This window comes from Chiloscyllium punctatum, chromosome 1, assembly GCF_047496795.1.
Source record: "Chiloscyllium punctatum isolate Juve2018m chromosome 1, sChiPun1.3, whole genome shotgun sequence".
Classification (NCBI taxonomy): Eukaryota; Metazoa; Chordata; class Chondrichthyes; order Orectolobiformes; family Hemiscylliidae; genus Chiloscyllium; species Chiloscyllium punctatum.
The window spans coordinates 33,573,944-33,589,896 of record NC_092739.1 but is presented as its reverse complement, the minus strand read 5'-3'; the positions used below and the strand labels follow the sequence as shown (position 1 = coordinate 33,589,896).

Sequence of the window (15,953 nt, the reverse complement as noted above, 5' to 3'; positions counted from 1 at the left end):
AGTTTTGATCTTTTCAGCTGAGGATTTAATGGAAACAATAGCAGATCAGTTACCTGTTCTCCATTGTTACATACACAAACTCCAAATTGTAAAGTATTAAAGTGACATTTACCATGAGGAAGTATTCTACCATTCAGGCTCACTTCACTTCTAATCAGCTGTATTGCAATGCTGAATCTCTACTGAAGTTAAATCCCTAATCATCCTGTCCTACCACATTGTACGTGTTTCCATTTTTAAAAAAAGGTAAAAATACTGTTAGGTCTACCAACCTGGGCACTCTGTTATGGGTCTCACTGGCTTTTCTCATTCAAGACACATTGCAAGATAACTGAAGGTAAATCTAATTTTGACCAATATTGAAGCAATTTCAGTATCTTGAAGCTCATAACTCTGATATTTACAGCTTAAAAGTATGCCATTCAGTCTATTCTGGTCAACAAAGACCTGACTACACTAATTCCATTTTTCAACCAGTAAGCCAAATCTATGGAGTCTATAACAATGCAAGTAGGTATCTAATTTTTTCTAAATGTTAAGTATTTCTGACTCAACTACCCTTTCAGTCAGTGAGTTGAAGACTAACACCATCCCCTGGATGAAAGTTATTCTCAACTCTGCTCTGAGACTCCCACTTTTAGTCTTCAATCTGGTTGTTGGCCCCTCTACCATTGGAAATAGTGTGCTCCAAACCACTTGAAGTGTGTTCCTCAATCTTATGCGCTTCTATCAGCTCTCGTCTCAAGCTTCAATGCTCCAACTTAAAACAGCCCCAGCCTATCCAGACAGTCCTAATCGCTCTGACCCTCAGCCCAGGCAGTATCCTAGTAAGTCTCTTCTGTACCGTCTTTAGTGCAAATGCATCCTTTCTTAAATATAGTGATTAGAACTGCAAACGGTACTCCAATTGTGGCCTAACCGGCATATGTAGTCAGAGCAGCATGATGTTTCTGCTCTTGCAATTCTATGCCTTTCCCAAGAAAGGAATGTATCCCATATATCTTACAAACCACTTTATTGAATTAGAAGGTAGCCTTGCTACGTTCAGGGAGTTTTAGATATATACACCAAGATCCTCCAATTATCGCTACTTTCCAGCTTCCTCCCATTTATATTGTAATCCCCTTGCCTTGTTAGTCATCTCCATTTATATTATCTCGCACTTTTCTGTGTTGAATTCCATTTATCACTGTACTGTTCACTTAACCAGTCGATTGATATCCACCCACAGTTTACGACTATCCTCCACATAATTTACCATACCTTCAATTTTTGTCATTCACACTCTCCTTGATTATAACACCTAAATATAAGTCCAAATGTTTAATGTACAGAAGAAACAGCAAGGACCTCTGTATCTCGCCCTAAAGGACCTCCCTGTGATCAGAATTCTGAACAACGAAATATCCCTCTTTTATCACTCTCTGCTTCCTGCCTCTCAGCTAATTTCAAGTCAAACATGTTGCTTTGCCTTGAATTCCATGGACTGTGCTTTCTTGACCAGTCTGCCATGAGGGACTTTATCAAAAGCCTTGCTAAAGTCAATGGATATAACATTAAATGTGTTACTCTCATCTGCACCCCAGCTTATCTCCTCCAAAAGATTAAGTAAATTTCTAAAATATGACCACCTTTTAACAAATCCTTGCTGACTATCCCTGAATAATCCTTATGTTCAAGTGTAGAGGTTAGACTGATTGGCTTGTAATTTCCTGGTCTATCCTTCTGCATTTTATAAAAATGGGACAACATTGGAACCTCTGCGGTCCTCTGGCAGCTCACCTGTGGCCAGGGAGGATTTGAAAACTACTACTAGGACTCTGATAGCTCCTCCCTTGCCTCCCTCAACAGTTTTTGGCATATCTCAGCCAGATCGGTAGAACTGCCATGGGCGGCATGGTGGCTCAGTGGTCAGCACTTCTGCCTCACAGCACCAGGGACCCGGCTTTGAGTCCAACCTCGGACAACTGTCTGTGTGGAGTTTGCACATTCTCCCCGTGTCTGTGTGGTTTTTCTCTGGGTGCTCTGGTTTCTTCCTACAAACCAAAGATTTACAGGTTAGGTGAATTGGACATGCTAAATTGCCCACAGTGTTCACGGATGTGTAGGTTGGGTACATTAGTCAGGGGTAAACGTGGGATAATAGGGTAGAGGAATGGGTCTGGGTGGGTTACTCTTCGGACGGTCGGTGTGGACTTGTTGGGCTGAAGGGATTCTTTGAATCTATGGACTATCCACTTCTAAGGCAGCTAAACCTGTTAATGTCTCTGTCTGTCTCTCTGACTGACTGACTGTGTCTCTCTCTCTCTCTCTCTCTCTCTCTTTCTTTTAATTTCTTCTAATATTTCAGTCCTCCACCTGAAGTTTATGTCTGCATAATCTTTTTCCATTGTGAAGACCGAGAGAAAGTATTCATAGAGAACTGCACCTACATCTTCTGGGTACACATACAGATTCCTCCCAAAACGGTATTGCTCTTGCATAGGCTCTTCCTCTTAATGTATTTTAAACACATCTTTCTATTTTCCTTTATTCAATTAGCCAGTGCTTTTTCATGCTGTCTCTTAGCTTTCCTAATTTCTACACTTTTTATATGATCTTAGAGACTCTGCCGTGCTGAGCACTCAGTATCTGCCATTAAGCTTTGTTTTTATTTCTTTATGTCCCTTGACAATCCAGAGTTTTCCAGCCTTGGTCACACCCGTTGTCTTTATGGGAACATATTCACCCTGTCCTTTCACTGCCTCCTCCTTGAATACCTTCCACTGCCCTGACACATATTTATACGCAAATGGATGTTCCTAGTTCACTTGGGTCAAATCATATATCATAGTGAAATTAATCTTTGTCCCATAACTATACTAAAATGTTATAAACTGCAGTAAACTAAGCACTATTGTCATTCTCTCTTCAAAATGTTTCCTGCTGATACACTTTCTACCTATTGGGCTCATTCCAGATGTCAGGTCACTTGTTGGGCTTCTTACATTCTGGCTAAATCTCTTTGCAATTTAATAATTTTGCTCCTTCTTTACATTGCACATGAAAACTAGTTCAGTTAATATTAGGGTAGCTAAAATCCCCACTGTTACTACCTTATTATTCTTACACTTCTCTGAAGTTTGATTCTGTATCTCTGTGTGACTATTTGAGGGCCTAAAGTACATATCCAATTTTTTTTTCTGTTTACAGCCATGTGGGTTCATTTGACAATTCTTCCAAGATATTATCTTTTTACAGATATCATTGATCCCTTGATCAATATTGTGACTCCTCACCCCACTCACTTCCATTGCTCCCTGAATCTCATCTGAATGTCTTATAATTAGGAACATTAAGTTGCTAATGCCGTCCCTTTAAGAGCCAATTGCCAGATATAGCTATAGTTCCTAACCCCATTTAACCTCGCTCCACCACTTTGACTGATCCACCAACACTGTCTGATTCTGAGTGCTCCCTCAGTGATGCTGACTGCCTGTCTCAGGGATTTTACCTCGTCCACTCCTTTCTGTGGTGAATATTGTAACTAAAATGACAAGTTAACAGTTATGTCAACAATATTTTTGCTTCAATTTCTGTCTGATATGAGCATTAGGAATGCATTGTAAATCTGTCACATGACCCTTTTGCATTATGATCCCAGCTGATGGTACTACTCGGAAAGTCAGATCTCAGAGTGAGATGACTTGTACGTTTAATTTTTGTAGTTGGCTGCTATGGCAGTCAGTCACTGAACTAAGTTACATAAGGCTGTCAGTGTACTTTTAACAAAAGAATGTGTTTATTACATTAAAAGAAAAGAAAACAAAGATATATATATTTGCAAGACAATTTATAAAGATATTCTGAAAAGCAGAAAGAAGAAAATTTCAACTCTTTTCCTAGCAATATATTTAATTCAACCCCTAGTGAAATTTCACTTTATCAACTGACAAGGCTTGCGAACATTTCCTTCCAGCAACCTTTTGTATGTTCAACAGATGTACATAGAACAGCACAGTACAAGCCCTTTGGCCCTCGATGTTCTGCTGACCTTTTATCAAACTAACCTACAAACCCTTTCTTTTACTATCATCCATGTGCCTATTCAAGACTCACTTAAATGTCCCTAATGTATCTGACTCTATTACCACTGCTGGCAGTGCATTCCACATACCCACCACTCTGTGTAAAGAACCTACCTCTGACATCTCCCCTAAACGTTCTTCCAATCACCTTAAAATTATGCCCCCTTATGACAGCCATTTCTGCCCTGGGGAAAAGTCTCTGACTATTCATTCTATCTATCCCTCTCATCATCTTGTACACCTCAATCAAGTCACCCCTCATCCTTCTTCTCTCAAATGAGAAAAACCCTAGCTCCCTCAATCTTCCTTCAGAAGACATGCCATCCAGTCATGCAGGATCCTGGTAAATCTCTGCACCCCCTCTAAGTCTTCCACATCCTTTCTGTAATGAGGCGACCACAACTGAACACAATATTCCAAGTGTGGTCTAACCAGGGCTCTATAGAGCTCCAGCATAACCTCACGGCTTTTAAACTCAATCCCCCTGCTATTCAAAGCCAACACTAAACACTTCCTTAACAACCCTATCAACTTGGGTGATAAATTTGAGGGATCTATGGACATGGGTCCAAGATCCCTCTTCCTCCACACTGCCGAGAATCCTGCCTTTAACCCTGTATTCTGAATTCAAATTCAACCTTGCAAAATGAATCACTTCTCATTTTTCTAGGTTGAACTCTATCCGCCACTTATCAGGTCAGTTCTGAATCCTGTCAAATACCTGTTGCAACCTACAACTGCCCTACACACTATCCACCACTCCCCCACCCTTTGAGTTATTGTTAAACATACTAACCCACACTTCCACTTCCTCATCCAAGTTATTTATAAAAATCACAAAGAGCAGAGGACCTAGAACAGATCCCTGTGGAAAATCATAGTCACCAAGCTCCAGGCTGAATGCTTTCCATCTACTACCACCCCCTGTCTTCTATGGGCTGGCAATTCTGTATCAAGACAGGCAAATATCTCTGTGTCCCCTGCCTCCTTACTTTGTAAACGAGCCTGCCGTAGGAAACCTGATCAAATGCTTTGCTGAAATCCATATACACCAATCCACTGTGGTACCTTCATCAGTGTGTTTTGTTCACATCCTCAAATAATTCAATAAGGTTTGTGAGAGGCATGACCTGCCCCTCAAAGCCATGCTGACAACCTCTAATCAACCTATGGTTTTCCAAGTAATCATAAATCCTGTCTCTCAGAATCTTCTCCAATAATTTGCCCACTACAGGTGTAAGATTGGCTGGTCTGTAATTCCCAGGATTATCCCTATTCCCTTTCTTGAGCAAGGAAATAACAATTGTCACCCTCCAATCATCTGGCACTAATCTAGTGGATAGTGGGGATACAAAGATCATCGCCAAAGGCATAGTAATCTCATCCCTTGCTTCCTATAGTAACGTTGGGTATAGCCCATCTAAAGTGTGGAGTGCTGGAAAAACACAGCAGATCAGGCAGCAGACCCTTCATCAGCCCCGCTTATGCCCGAGATGTCAATCCTCCTGCTTCTTGGACGCTGCCTGACCTGCTGTGCTTTTCCAGCACTACACTCTTGACTCTGAGCTCCAGCATCTGCAGTCCTCACTTGCTCCTATAGTCCATCTGGCCCATGGGACTTATCTATCCTTATGTTTTTCAAAACTTTTAGCACATCCTTTTTAATATCAACCTGTTTGCCTATCAGCCTGTTACATGCTATCCTCACAAACATCAAGGTCCCCTTCAGTAGTGAATATTGAAGCTAAGTATTTATTAAGGACTTCTCCTACCACCATTGACTCCAGGCACAGGTTCCCTCCACTATCCTTGATCAGTCCTACTCTCGCTCTGGTCATCCTCTCGTTCCTCATGAAAGTGTAGAATGCCTCAGGGTTTCTTAATCTTACTTGCTAAAGCTTTTTCATGCCCCTTTCTAGCTCTCCTAATTCCATTCTTCAGTTCCAGCCTGGGTACCTTGTAACCTTCCAGACCCTGTCTGGTCCTTGCCTCGTCAACCTTAAGTAAGCTTCCTTCTTCCTATTGACTGGATGTTCTACATCCCTTGTCACCAACAATTTCTTCACCCTACCATCTCCTCCTTGCCTCAGTGGGACAATCCTATCCAGCACTGTCAGCAAGTGCTCCCTAAACAACTCCACGTTTCTGTCATGCATTTCCCTGAGAACATTTGTTCCCAAATTAGGTGCCCCTGTTCCTGCCTAATAGCATTGTAATTCCCCCTCCCCCTGTTAGCCAAACTGTCTGCTCCTATCCCACTCCATGACTATAGTAAAGGTCAGGGAGTTGTGATCACTATCACCGAAGTGCTCTCCCACCAAGAGATCTAACACCTAGCCTAGTTCATTGCCAAGCATCAAATCCAGTTTGGCCTCCCCTCTCGTCAGCCTATCTACATATTGAGTCAGGAACCCTTCCTGGACGCACCTGAAAAAAACTACTCCATTCAGACTATTTGAACTAAGGAGGTTCCAATCAATATTAGGGAAGTTAAAGTCACCCATGGCAACAACCCTGTTTTAAGATGTGATTTTCTTAGTTATTGTCTTCAAGATACATGGACATCAGCTACTTCACTGACTTTTCTTAACTGAAGTTAAGAAAAGCCATATCAACTTAAACTGCTAAGACTTCTTTCAAGTTCTGAAAGTCTGGGCTGCCACAATTAAACTGCCCTTTGCTGATATGAAACTGTTCTTCTCAACTGAAATCTCTGGGTCTGTCTTTTCCTAATTCTAAAAAATTCAACTAAGCAAATATTTCATTAAGAACTGACCACCTACTTTAGTTAATTAGCTTAATTTGCATGCTTTCTTCATAATTGTTTCAGCTCTTTTTTTTCAAGAATGACTTTCTCATCTTTATTAAGAGATTACCATCGAAGAGCCATCAAACGTATTTGATCTTTTTAAAATTCAAGCTCCCATAGAAAGTTATTATAGTAAATTCCACATTATATCTCTCCACCCAACTGCCCCCCCACACACCTCTGCAAATGTGGACATTTCTTTTCATAGATGTTTTCATTTTTCATGTTGATACTAATAAGATATTTAAATTAAATGCAACAGTTTTCATAATCAAATTTTGATCCTGGCAGTTGTTTCCTTAAATTTTTTTCTGGAACTGGTATCCATCATAATGTTTGCTTTTCCTGTTCCATGAAAGATTTTTAGATTGTATTGTTGTATCACTAAACTTTAACAAAATAGCCTTAAATTCATATATGGAATACAAAGCCAGATCAAAGATGTTTTTACCACTGTTGAATATTTGTGTTGACACATTTAATTTCCTAGAAAATTAACTGTGTGTTCAATTCTCATCACGTTTTCCTCTGGCAACATTACACAAAAGAAATGTAGAAAATAGGTGCAGGAGTAGGCTGTTTGAGCCTGCACCGCTGTTCAATATGATCATGGTTGATCGTGCAATTTCAGTATCCCATTCCCGCTTTCTCTCATACCCCTTGATCCCTTTAGCCGTAAGGGCCATGACCAGCTCCCTCTTGAATATATCTGACGAACTGTCTCCAACGACTTTCTATGATAGAGAATTCCATAGGCTCCCAACTCTCCGGGTGAAGGAATTCTCCCTCATTTCAGTCCTGAATCGCTTACACCTTATTCTTAGACTGTGACCCCTCATTCTGGACTTCCCCAACATTGGGAACATTCTTCTCACATCTAGCCTGTACAATACCATTAGGATTTGATATGCTTCTGTAAGATCTCTTTTCCCCCACCCCACCCCAACTCTTCTAAGTTCCAGTGAGTACAAACCCAGTCAAAACACTGGTGTTGCTGGCATCCAGCTTAATTGCAGCCTTATTATAAGATGTTACCAATACTGATGGATTGACTGTTCCATACTTTGTTGTCAAAACTTTGTTTTGTAAGTTAGAATTCCTTGTCTCTCTTCAGTAAACCTGTTAAAGCAGTCACTACTGTGCTGACATTCAGGATGAACTTCCAATTAAATCCTCTAATGTCAATACATTGCAGAATTTTGCATTTTGTCTTTGACATGGGGAAATCACAAGATCACCTTGTTATTGCTTCTCTAGACGCTGCTTTGCCTTGCTACGCTGTGTGGCTCAAGAATGTAACTTCTGCTTTTGTAGTCAAATTTGTGCCTTAACTGGTCTTGTATAACTGATTGAATAGATTAGATTAGATTAGATTACTTACAGTGTGGAAACAGGCCCTTCGGCCCAACAAGTCCACACCACCCCGCCGAAGCGCAACCCACCCATACCCCTACATTTACCCCTTACCTAACACTACGGGCAATTTAACATGGCCAATTCACCTGACCTGCACATCTTTGGACTGTGGGAGGAAACCGGAGCACCAGGAGGAAACCCACGCAGACACGGGGAGAACGTGCAAACTCCACACAGTCAGTCGCCTGAGGCGGGAATTGAACCCGGGTCTCTGGTGCTGTGAGGCAGCAGTGCTTGCCACCGTGCCGCCCTAATAGTTCATGAATAGTTCATTCAAATAATGTAAATGTTCTTCTTGGGATTGGCTGAATGCAAACCATCAATATAAGCAACACAATGAGTAATTCTTCATAAACCTTGTTAGTTAAATCTTGAAAATTTGATTCTTTTTAACAATAATTGACGAAGAATTTCCTGACTGTCATGAGCCATCTCTCCCTTCTTAATAGTTTCTGAGGTAATGTACACCACCTATTGCAGTAGGTCCCCCATTCAACTGTAAAGCTAATTGCTGTAAATATCCAATCTTATTACAATGCAAGCATATTATTTTCTAAATCTTACATTTAGGTTCTAGCCTTTCTCCTTAATTATTATGTTTTCACCCTGAAACAAATTACTATTTCCATCCTTACATTTTCTAATCCTCTCTTTTTTTTTGTGTGTGGATTCCCATATGTTCATTCCTCACACATCACTGACCGTGTGGAATATCAAAAGTACCTGACAGAACTGTGGCTTCCTAGTTCTTTGATAATTAACACTCATCTAAAAATTTGCTAAAAATGTCTGATCTAGTTTTCTTTCTAAAAGTCCTAAATTTTAATTGCTAAGCTTCAGGAACAAGCCCATAAACACTGAGTATTGCTCTTTTAACAGTTTATGAGTCCACAAATTGCTTTTCTCACACAATGGTGTATGCATTTATGGCTGCACCTGTCAAGACACTGTAACAGTAAATCCAAACATACACATTCACAGACGACTTTTCAAATGACAGGAAATATCTTTCAACTCAATCCTCTTTAAATTTAGGCACCAAATTCAGATGACTTACTTTGCCTTAATTTGTGTTAATTCCATGAGTAATGTCACGTTAATAGAAACTCTCATGGCCGTAGGACCTAAAAACTGCTTCCTCTCCTCAAATGTGGATTACCTTCATTCGTAAGTTACTTATCTCGAGCTCTTTTCTCTTTCTTAAAAAAAAGATAGATGATCGAGTCAGTGTTAGCAGTGATTTTAAAGTTTTGTGTATTTAGGCATCTTCCATATATCTACCTGATGTAATTAAATTTGTTACTGTTGTTGATCTGTGTTAATCTTGATGCAATTTATTAACAACTGGTAAAAGAAGAATGTTTATTTTGTGGCATTTAGCAGCCATCAAGCATTAATTTCACTGTTAATATTCTGAAAATATTGTAAATTTTAAAATGTTGGAGGCTTCATGTCTTATTTTTGTAATAATTAGGTTCTTCTCAAGCACATCCATCAAGTACGTCATCGCTATCTGGACCACCAATCCAGACTTCATTCCAAGGGTCTGAATCACAACAACTTTTACCTCCCATTGCATCTCCTAAATCTCAAGGACTGCCTGTTCCTCCTGGTGTCCCATCAGCTACAGTGCCCCCTGGAATGCTTCCACCTTCTCCTGTAGGTATGCCTGTTGGCCATGCTGGACCCAGTCATGGCAATGCAGGCTATCAGCAGGTTTCAGGCCAGCCTCCCATGACTGCGTACTTACCACAGCCTGGTAAGTACTTACCTTTTGATAACTTAAAAATATTCCTTTTACTTGATTATCTTGATGATCATCTCAAATTTCTGCTGTCTTGAATTCTGCCCAAATTGTACAGTCATTTTTTTTAAAGATCATATGCTTTGCAGATAATTATATTCAGATGTTGCTATAGTATTTCAATCAATCAAACTTATATAGCTCAGCTCTGCAAAGAATGTATTCACATTTTAATCAGAAATGTTATCCAGTACCATAGTTGGCTGTTGTAAATGTAGACTGCATTGTCAGAAAATTGCCAAGACATTATACTGAAAGAAAAAATTATAGTTCTGTATCATTTATCAAAATAATTTAAACCAAATGATTACTTCTGAAATGACTAATTGCAGTCAGACACAGACACAGCTCAGTTTAAAAAGTTGGACAAATGAAGATTGACCAGCTTCTCTTGCCTTAGAGTTGTTGGTTGCCACTGTAGAAAAGAAATTGACTCAACAGGCTTCAATTGATATAAGGCAAATCAGAGTTTTAATACTTAATTAAATAAATCTTTGAATGCTCAGCATATAGAGGGTAGACAATGAGTATTTATTTTGGATTTATCACTAGTAACTTATTATTTTGCACATTTACACATTGAGAGTGATTGGAATTTTGCAGAGGTTCTGACCTCCCTCACTATAACTTTGGTAGATAATTGGCAAAAAACAAATTCAGTTTTTACTCTTGTGATTTTTTTTAGGTTAACTTTCACTGAAATTACATCAGGAAATCGGAGAAACTTGCCTAAATTCTGCTCCCATATGTTGCATCAAACCTTAACTGTCAAGACATAGTATTTCAGGATTAAGGATCTGTTTAATGTTGCTCCAGGAGAACCATGTGGCAGAATGAGCAGCATATGTTGTCATTGATGTACTGACAGCCACACATCGATTCACTGGAATGAAAGGCTGTTTTACCTCACTCACACGTAGTTTATACATTTTCACATTAGAAAAGAATTACAGTAAAATCACCACTACTGGTAATAGTGCTTCAGTAAATTGCAGGTTCTTTCAGAGGAAATAGACTTGGAGATTAAATTTAAGAAAACATTGAATGAAGTTTAAAATTGTACTAATATAGGTACTTAAAGTTATTGCAACTTTTCCTTAATCAGCTGTAATTGCAATTAATTTATGACATAGGTCACTGCCTTCATGGTAAATGTACCTGAGCAGGAAACAAAGATTTGGGGTTCAGGCATTGAATTGAAGAGTGCAGCAGGGGGCCCAAGAATTCAGGATACTGGACAAAAGGAGAAGCCACACCCACCTTTCTGCAGCTTGTGTAAAATGAACTTAAGAGTCCATTACTGTATACTTATTGGTGAATAGATGAATGAGTAAATGGCAGGATGCTGGTGGGTGGAGTAATTGACTTGGGTGGCAGCTGGCTGGATGGCACTTGGATAGAGATAGTGACTTCGCATATTCTTTATTCAATGTTTCTTAAATTTGATTTTCAAGTCGATTTCCCACAGCATAATGTGATTTATTAAAACACCATTATGAATCGTGGACAGTTACACAGCAAGTATTAGACTGAAACAGTTGTGGTTAAGTACACAACTGACCACCAAATCACTCTTTTACTCAACTCCCCTGATATTTTCTAAGGATTTATAAGGAAATTTTGTTGGATTAACAAAAAAATTGGTTATAACTATAAAATTTTGGAATAATTGGAGCTGAAAGCATTGAAACCTGTGTCTGGGATGTCAAATACGTCAGGGTATGTAACTGCTTTATATTGTCCAGTGTGAAGGAACGTAACAGCATTTGATAGGCCAGGGAAGGATGGATCCCTTTCTCAAAATGAAACTACACATGAGTTTCTTCCATATAATGAAGCTTCAATATTGAGGAACATTATATTGCAGTATAGTCAATCCATCATAGCTGTTTTGAGAAAAAGTACTAGCTTCTGACCAGACTTAAGCAGTCAGTCTATACAAATTATTATGTGTTGTAATCTGTTATACTGATGTGTAATAGTCAGTAAATCATAGAATCCCTATAGAGTGGAATCAGGCCATTCGACCCATTGAGTACATACTAATCCTCAGAAGCGCATCCCACCCAGACCTATACCCCCCCCCCCCCCCCCCCCCCCCCCCCAACTTCCCACCTCCCCAACCCTCTCCCTGTAACTCTGCTTTTCCCATGGTTAGTTTTCCTAGCCTGCACATCCCTGAACATTATGGGCAATTTAGGATGGCCAGTCCACCTAATATGCAAATCTTTGGGCTGTGGGAGAAAACCAGAGGACTTGGCAGCAACCCACGCAGACATGAGAACGTGTAAACTCCACACAACAGCTACCCAAGGGTGGAATTGAATGCAGACTCCTTGGTGCTGCAAGGCAACAGTGCTAACCACTGTGTTGCTCCAATACTAAAAATATTATTGCTGCCCTTAATTGGGTGTTGCTTGCTCAGCAAGTAAATTGCAGACAAAATGGAAACAATTTTATATATTTCTATAGTTATTGTGGATCAGAGAATTCTTCAAGATCAACATCTTTGTATTAAAGTTGAAAATCTCTTAGCTTAACTGTTGGCTGTTATTTAAAATAAATGCTGTTTTCCTGAAGTATCAAATAACAGCAATTCATAGATTTTATGTAATTGAATACATGCAAACTAGAGCAATGAGTTGTTGTTTCAGTATTTATGGTTCTTCTTTCTAGGAGGGATGTACGGAGGACAGCAAAGAGGCCTTCAGCCAAATTTTCCTGGTGCTTATCCAGGGGCTCCAGTGACCGGTGCACAGCTTGCTGGGCCTCAACAGAAGAAACTTGATCCTGACTCTATCCCTAGTCCAGTAAGTACAGTAAACAGCACACATGATCAATTATTATCTCAACTTTGTTTTGTTTGGACTGTATTTTGGAACTTGTATAATTTCATTATAATTCCTTGTGTCATTGTCGACTAGCCATTTATTCGACGTGGACTTCAAGAAGCATTTTAAATGCATCAGTAGTGTTGGAAAAATGCGTCTTTTATTATAGACGAAAGTATTTGGGTAGCTTTTTTTTTAAAATTAATCATCTGTTTTGGTAATATGATACATTGTAAGTATTTTCATTCCAAAGTTCATTTCCCCTCACTTTCAGACTTCTACATTGTACAGCTGCCATCAACTATCAATAACAAGATAAGCAAAGAACTGTGGAATGCTGGAAATAAAAAACAAAAACAGAATTTGCTGGAAAATCTCCGGTCTGACAGCATCTGTGGAGAGAAAGCAGCATTAACATTTTAGGTCCAGTGAGCCCCCTTCAGTACTGATTGTAGCTAGGAAAGGATCGGTGTATATGCTGAAGGTGGGGTGGGGGAAGAGGTGAGGAGTAACAGTAGGTGGAGATGGAGCCAAGAGAGAGAGAGATCAACAATGGGATGGACAAATAATTGGTAACGATCAACCTGGGAGAATGAAGAGCCACAAATGGCGATCATTAATAGTTGACAGTGGGTTGGTTCTGGTAGCAGCTGTGATGACAAGGCCAGGTGTGTGGGCTTTGGGGTAAGGACATGGGAGAAGGTGCTCGGGCCCTAAACTTTTGAACTCTATTGAATCTGAAGGCTACAGGGTCCCCACGCCAAAGATGCTGTTCTTCTAAATTGTGCTGAGCTTTGCTGGATCACTATAGCAATCCTGAGACACTGTTGTTGGCCAGAGAACAGGGTGGTGTGTTGAAGTGGCAGGCTATAGGAAGCTCATGATAATTTTTGCAGACAGAACATAGGGGCTTCACAAAGCTGTCTCCCAGTCTGCATTCCGTCTTGCCAATGTAAAGGAGATCACATTATTAGTCGCAAATACGCTTGATTGAGTCACGTGCCTGAAAGATGTGTGGGGCTCTTAGATAGAAAGGAGGGAGGAAGTAAATGGGCAATTGTCACACGTTCTAGACTTGCAAGTGAAGGTACCATGGTGGTACGGGGAGGTATTGTGAGTAGAGGAGGACTGAACCCAAGTGTTCAGGAGGGAACAGTTCCTGTGAAGGGCTGTCAAGGGAGGGGAGTGAATTGCACGTCTGGTGTTGATCTTCGACATTTATTCAGCAATCTTTCCTGAGCTACAATCAGTTTTGAAGAAGGGTCACAGGACCTGAAACATTAACTCTGCTTTCTTTCCACAGATGTTGCCAGGACTGCAGAGTTTTCCCAGCAATTTCTGTTTTTGTTTCACAATCTTAAGAATTTGCAGCACCAGATATAAATTGGAAGTGGCCAAATTGGGGAAGATTCTGTGTTTGTGTGATGAGTTTCTCTCGATCCATATTCAGTGTGGATAATATTTCAGGAATTTCCTATAGTTCAATTTGACAATATTTCCATAACTGGAATTAGACACTCTGTAGAGGCACTGCTAAGTGTTTACAATGTCTATTTGAAATGTGTACTTTATTCCAACAAATCCAATTTCATCAGCCAAAGTTTGTACCTGTAGTCTCCATGTCAAGATTATGAATCGTCCAAAGGATTAGCAGTTCAGTAACTTCCTATTGCACTGTATTCTTTTGATAGTTATCATTCCAAAGACCAGACATGATTCAGTTCCACTTAAATTATTCTGTTTTGTTTTGGACCTCACCTTTTCAACTAAGAATTCAATAACGTTGAGTTGCTTTTTATTTATACTCAAAAGTCCATTTTTTTGCAGACATACTTGCTTGGAATAGTACCCACAAGAAAAAGGCACTAAATATAGTGTGAATAAGGAGAGGGAAAATATTCATGTAAACCTGTATATACCTTATATTGAAAATATAAATTTTCTAACTGAAGTTACTTGCCTCCAGTTGTCCATTATCTTTTGATCTACTATAAATAGAATACCATGCAACTTTAATTTGATGGCACTATCAAATTAAAGTATTAGAAGGAATTAGTGAATAATTAAGATTTATAACTTCCTTATTTCTAATATTTCTAAAGTACGTTCTTGAAAGTTAAAATGCTTGACTGTGCATCTGGAAAATGCTGTTTTTGTTCACTGGCAAGTTGTGGGACTGGTATCTGAAACAGTCAGTTCAAGAATAGTATGGGTTAGAGGAAAATTCCAGTTACTTTACTATCACTAGATCAGAGGGACATCCCCTACAAAACGTGTGCAAATTTTAGACAGTTTTCACATCAGTCTCTACTATCAGCCTGCCTAAAGTTGCCATTTTTATGGCATCAGACATATGAGGGCAGAGTTTCCACCTTAATTAAATCACTCTATTAGATCTGATCCAAACCTGTGGTACCTGAAATCCCCTGCCCTCATCACCTGTTCTCCCTTCCCTAGCTGCCAAACCTGACCATCCCTCCTATTTTCTCCTGTGCCAACCCTGACACTTCCACCTAGGTACAGTATAGCCTTCACGATTCAACATTGAGTTTAACAATTTCAGATTGTGAACACCTTCCTGCATGTTCACTACTCATCCTCAAGTTCTGCTGTTATTGGTTGCTTCCAGCACAGCCAACTCATTTTCCACTATTCACAGTTCCCATTTGCGTCATTACTACTTTCCCAGCTTCCTATCAACTATCCCTTTGTATGCTTCCCTTTTTGTCTCTCTGGGCACTGTCTATTTATTTAGTTATTCATTTCTTCCCACTCCCCCGTCATCAACATCAATACTTAACTGCTTTCAGTTCTGACCAAGGGTCACTGGACTCAAAACATCAACTGTTTTGCTATTCACAATTGCTGCCTTATCTGCTGAATTTCTCCTTTTTTCGTTGAAGATCTCCAGCATCTGCTGTTCTTTGTTTATTCCCAACCTGTTTATATATTTGATGATTTGCAAGTCTTGAGCATTAAATTAGACATGAGAGAAATACTTTTCATCATAACATGGGAACAAACAA

The 15,953-nt window shown here is 39.6% G+C and overlaps 1 protein-coding gene across 3 annotated transcripts in view; it reads left to right on the top strand.

The window, feature by feature from the left end:
• sec24d (SEC24 homolog D, COPII coat complex component) overlaps nucleotides 1-15,953 on the top strand; it is a 210,362-nt gene that overhangs the window by 23,980 nt on the left and 170,429 nt on the right. For all 3 annotated transcript variants that reach the window (XM_072589129.1, XM_072589119.1, XM_072589137.1), the window contains 2 exons: nucleotides 9,767-10,051; nucleotides 12,773-12,906. In XM_072589129.1, coding sequence (XP_072445230.1) covers nucleotides 9,767-10,051; nucleotides 12,773-12,906 — 419 coding nt within the window. The remainder of the gene's footprint in view (nucleotides 1-9,766; nucleotides 10,052-12,772; nucleotides 12,907-15,953) is intronic.